This window comes from Oncorhynchus keta, unplaced genomic scaffold (genome assembly GCF_023373465.1).
Source record: "Oncorhynchus keta strain PuntledgeMale-10-30-2019 unplaced genomic scaffold, Oket_V2 Un_contig_28757_pilon_pilon, whole genome shotgun sequence".
NCBI classification, from domain to species: Eukaryota; Metazoa; Chordata; class Actinopteri; order Salmoniformes; family Salmonidae; genus Oncorhynchus; species Oncorhynchus keta.
Genome location: NW_026286204.1, coordinates 7,501 through 12,500, shown reverse-complemented (window position 1 = coordinate 12,500; position 5,000 = coordinate 7,501). Strand labels below are relative to the sequence as shown.

Below are 5,000 nucleotides of genomic sequence, written 5' to 3'. Positions count from 1 at the left end.
GTGTTTCAGTGAGTGTGTGTGTTTCAGTGTGTGTGTGTGTTTCAGTGTGTGTGTTTGTTTCAGTGTGTGTGTGTGTTTCAGTGTGTGTATGTTTCAGTGTGTATGTATGTCTCAGTGTGTGTGTGTGTGTCTCAGTGTGTGTATGTTTCAGTGTGTATGTATGTCTCAGTGTGTGTATGTGTGGCCTATCCTCTCCAGCTTACTGGAGCACAAAGGACAATCTAACACTTCCTCTGAGGCAGCAGCCAAGACTGCCAACTTGGCACTCTCTCTACTCTGCTACGGCACACACACACACACACACACACACACACACACACACACACACACACACACACACACACACACACACACACACACACACACACACACACACACACACACACACACACACACACACACACACACACACACACACACACACACACACACACACACACACACTAAACAGAGACATAAACAGGCTCACGTACACTAGAGCTCTGCATCTATTGACCCCTAACCCCCGACCTTTACCGTCATCAGTCCTCCCACCAGGTCGTTAGTATGAGGGTCTTCCTCCTTGGTGCCCAGCTGAGGAGAGTAGAGCTCTGTGGTCCTCAGGATCTCCAGGACCCGGTCCAGGGCCTCTGCTACGGGCATTGGACTAGACTCCTGGGCTGCGTTGATGATGTTGATCACCTGGAGGGTGAATGGTAACACAGATATCATGGTTAGATAGAGAGATATCATTGTTAGATAGAGAGATATCATGGTTAGATAGAGAGATATCATGGTTAGATAGAGAGATATCATAGTTAGATAGAGAGATATCATGGTTAGATAGAGAGATATCATGGTTAGATAGAGAGATATCATAGTTAGATAGAGAGATATCATGGTTAGATAGAGAGATATCATGGTTAGAGAGAGAGAAAAGAAAGATATCATGTTTAGATAGAGAGAAAGAATCATGAAATATCATCATGGTTAGAGAGAGAGAAAAGAAAGATATCATGTTAGAGAGAGAGAAAGAAAGATATCATGTTAGAGAGAGAGAAAGAAAGATATCATGTTAGATAGAGAAAGAAAAGAAAGATATCATGTTAGAGAGAGAGAAAGAAATATATCATGGTTAGATAGAGAAATACAGATATCATGGTTAGAGAGATAGAAATAAATGTTTAGATATCATGTTAGAGAGAGAAGAAAGATATCATGTTTAGATAGAGAGAGAGAAAGAAAGATATCATGTTTAGATAGAGAGAAAGATATCATGTTAGATAGAGAAAGAAAGATATCATGGTTAGATAGAGAGAAATACAGATATCATGTTTAGATAGAGAGAGAGAAAGAAAGATATCATGTTAGAGAGAGAAATAAAGATATCATGTTTAGATAGAGAGAAAGAAAGATATCATGGTTAGATAGAGAAATACAGATATCATGTTTAGATAGAGAGAAAGAAAGATATCATGTTAGAGAGATAGAAAGAAAGATATCATGTTAGAGAGAGAAATAAAGATATCATGTTTAGATAGAGAGAAAGAAAGATATCATGGTTAGAGAGATAGAAAGAAAGATATCATGTTAGAGAGAGAAATAAAGATATCATGTTTAGATAGAGAGAGAGAAAGAAAGATATCATGGTTAGATAGAGAAATACAGATATCATGGTTAGAGAGATAGAAAGAAAGATATCATGTTAGAGAGATAGAAAGAAAGATATCATGTTTAGATAGAGAGAAATACAGATATCATGTTTAGATAGAGAGATAGAAAGATATCATGTTAGAGAGAGAGAAATACAGATATCATGTTTAGATAGAGAGAAAGAAAGAAAGATATCATGGTTAGATAGAGAAATACAGATATCATGGTTAGAGAGATAGAAAGAAAGATATCATGTTAGAGAGAGAGAGAGAAAGAAAGATATCATGTTAGAGAGAGAGAGAGAAAGAAAGATATCATGTTAGAGAGAGAGAAAGATATCATGTTAGATAGAGATAAAGAAATATATCATGTTTAGATAGAGAGAAATACAGATATCATGGTTAGAGAGAGAAAGACAGATATCATGGTTAGAGAGAGAGAAAGACAGATATCATGTTTAGATAGAGAGAAAGAAAGATATCATGGTTAGAGAGATAGAAAGAAAGATATCATGTTAGAGAGATAGAAAGAAAGATATCATGTTAGAGAGAGAAATAAAGATATCATGTTTAGATAGAGAGAAAGATAGATATCATGTTTAGATAGAGAGAGAAATAAAGAAAGATATCATGTTAGAGAGAGAAATAAAGATATCATGTTTAGATAGAGAGAAAGAAAGAAAAAGATATCATGGTTAGATAGAGAAATACAGATATCATGGTTAGAGAGATAGAAAGAAAGATATCATGTTAGAGAGATAGAAAGAAAGATATCATGTTAGAGAGAGAGAAAGATATCATGTTAGAGAGATAGAAAGAAAGATATCATGTTAGAGAGATAGAAAGAAATATATCATGTTAGAGAGAGAGAGAAAGATATCATGGTTAGAGAGAGAGAGAGATATATCATGGTTAGAGAGAGAGAGAGAGGCAACACAATAAAACCTGAATTATAAAATAGCAGAGGTTGAATTTACTCAACTCTTTCTGAAACATTTATTACAACTTGTTTCTACTACAGAGACTGAGGAGAGGCGGGACAATGGTAGTTCCTACTGCCAGAACTAACCTGATGCAGCTGTAGACAGACAGACAGACAGACAGACAGACAGACAGACAGACAGACAGACAGACAGACAGACAGACAGACAGACAGACAGACAGACAGAACACTTGAGGACTAGGAGTGGTCATGTGACAGAACCTTGAGGACTAGGAGTGGTCATGTGACAGAACCTTGAGGACTAGGAGTGGTCATGTGACAGAACTTTGAGGACTAGGAGTGGTCATGTGACAGAACTTTGAGGACTAGGAGTGGTCATGTGACAGCACCTTGAGGACTAGGAGTGGTCATGTGACAGAACTTAAAGTACCACAGATATCCTATATGACTATATGACTGTATGACTGTGTAGTAAATGACAGAGTTCTGTAAGTCATTGTATGAAACGTAGGCACCTTGGTGATTGGAGCTTCGATGGTCATGGAGTGGATTCTGGCCATGGAGGAGTGTCTTCTCTGGGAACTGCCTGGAAACATGAGGACAAACTCAACCACCACTGAGCTTTATACCCAACTGATACGTTCAGCAGCCAATAACACAGGACTGTTTTACTAGTTTTACTAACGGGAACCTGCCTGCATTAAATGAGGTCTACAAAGTGACTAAAAGAGGAAAGTAGGAGAGACGAGGAGAGGAAGAGGAGGAGAGACATGGAGAGACGTGGAGAGGAAGATCAGGAGAGGAAGAAGAGGAGAGGAAGAGGAAGAGGAGGAGAGACATGGAGAGACGTGGAGAGGAAGATCAGGAGAGGAAGAGGAGGAGAGGAAGAGGAGGAGAGACATGGAGAGACGTGGAGAGGAAGATCAGGAGAGGAAGAGGAGGAGAGGAAGAGGAAGAGGAGGAGAGACATGGAGAGATGTGGAGAGGAAGATCAGGAGAGGAAGACGTGGAGAGGAAGACGAGGAGAGGAAGACGTGGAGAGACGTGGAGAGACGTGGAGAGGAAGACGAGGAGAGGAAGACGAGGAGAGGAAGACTAGGAGAGGAAGATGAGGAGAGGAAGAGGAGGAGAGACATGGAGAGACGTGGAGAGGAAGACGAGGAGAGGAAGACGAGGAGAGACGTGGAGAGGAAGACGAGGAGAGGAAGATGAGGAGAGGAAGACTAGGAGAGGAAGACGAGGAGAGGAAGACTACCCCGTAGACACCACGACACTGGCTTGTTCCTCACTAGTATCCATCTCCAAAGATGTGTCCAATAAACAAGTAGAATAATAATAGTGATCATGTTCATTTGTAACTCTGTTCTCTAGAATAGTTCCACAGTCTCCCTCTCTGTCCCAGTCCTCTCACCATCACTCCCTCCCTCCCTCTCTGTCCCAGTCCTCTCACCATCGCTCCCTCCCTCCCTCTCTGTCCCAGTCCTCTCACCATCGCTCCCTCCCTCCCTCTCTGTCCCAGTCCTCTCACCATCGCTCCCTCCCTCCCTCTCTGTCCCAGTCCTCTCACCATCACTCACTCCCTCCCTCTCTGTCCCAGTCCTCTCACCATCACTCCCTCCCTCCCTCTCTGTCCCAGTCCTCTCACCATCACTCCCTCCCTCCCTCTCTGTTCCAGTCCTCTCACCATCACTCCCTCCCTCCCTCTCTCTCTGTCCCAGTCCTCTCACCATCGCTCCCTCCCTCCCTCTCTGTCCCAGTCCTCTCACCATCACTCCCTCCCTCCCTCTCTGTCCCAGTCCTCTCACCATACCTCCCTCTCTCTCTGTCCCAGTCCTCTCACCATCGCTCCCTCCCTCTCTGTCCCAGTCCTCTCACCCTCCCTCCCTCCCTCCTCTCACCCTCCCTCCCTCCCTCCACATCCCTCCCTCCCCCCTCAGTCCTCTCACCATCCCTCCCCCCTCTCACCCTCCCTCCCTCCCTCAGTCCTCTCACCATCCCTCCCTCCCCCCTCAGACCTCTCACAATCCCTCCCTCCCCCCTCTCACCCTCTTCTCCTCTCACCATCGCTCCCTCCCTCCCTCCTCTCCTCTCACCATCCCTCCCTCCTCTCCTCTCACCCTCCCTCCCTCCCTATCCCTCCCTCCTCTCCTCTCACCCTCCCTCCCTCCCTCAGTCCTCTCACCATCCCTCCCTCTTCTCCTCTCACCATCCCTCCCTCCCTCCTCTCCTCTCACCATCGCTCCCTCCCTCCCTCCCTCCTCTCCTCTCCTCTCACCATCGCTCCCTCCCTCCCTCCCTCCTCTCCTCTCCTCTCCTCTCACCATCGCTCCCTCGAGACGTAGTCGATCTGACGTCCAACGAGCCTTTCCTCCGGTCCTTATGCTTACTGGACTGGATGTCTAGGGAGGGGATAACACACACACACA

General features: G+C 44.5%; 1 protein-coding gene across 1 annotated transcript in view; it reads right to left on the bottom strand.

The window, feature by feature from the left end:
* Nucleotides 1-5,000, bottom strand: part of LOC127923199 (high affinity cAMP-specific and IBMX-insensitive 3',5'-cyclic phosphodiesterase 8B-like) — a gene marked incomplete at its 3' end in the record, with an annotated part of 18,397 nt that overhangs the window by 10,591 nt on the left and 2,806 nt on the right. Inside the window, exons 2-4 of the mRNA XM_052507139.1 lie at nucleotides 4,896-4,973; nucleotides 3,090-3,160; nucleotides 517-681 (exon numbers count right to left, since the gene is read on the bottom strand). Coding sequence (XP_052363099.1) covers nucleotides 517-681; nucleotides 3,090-3,134 — 210 coding nt within the window. The remainder of the gene's footprint in view (nucleotides 1-516; nucleotides 682-3,089; nucleotides 3,161-4,895; nucleotides 4,974-5,000) is intronic.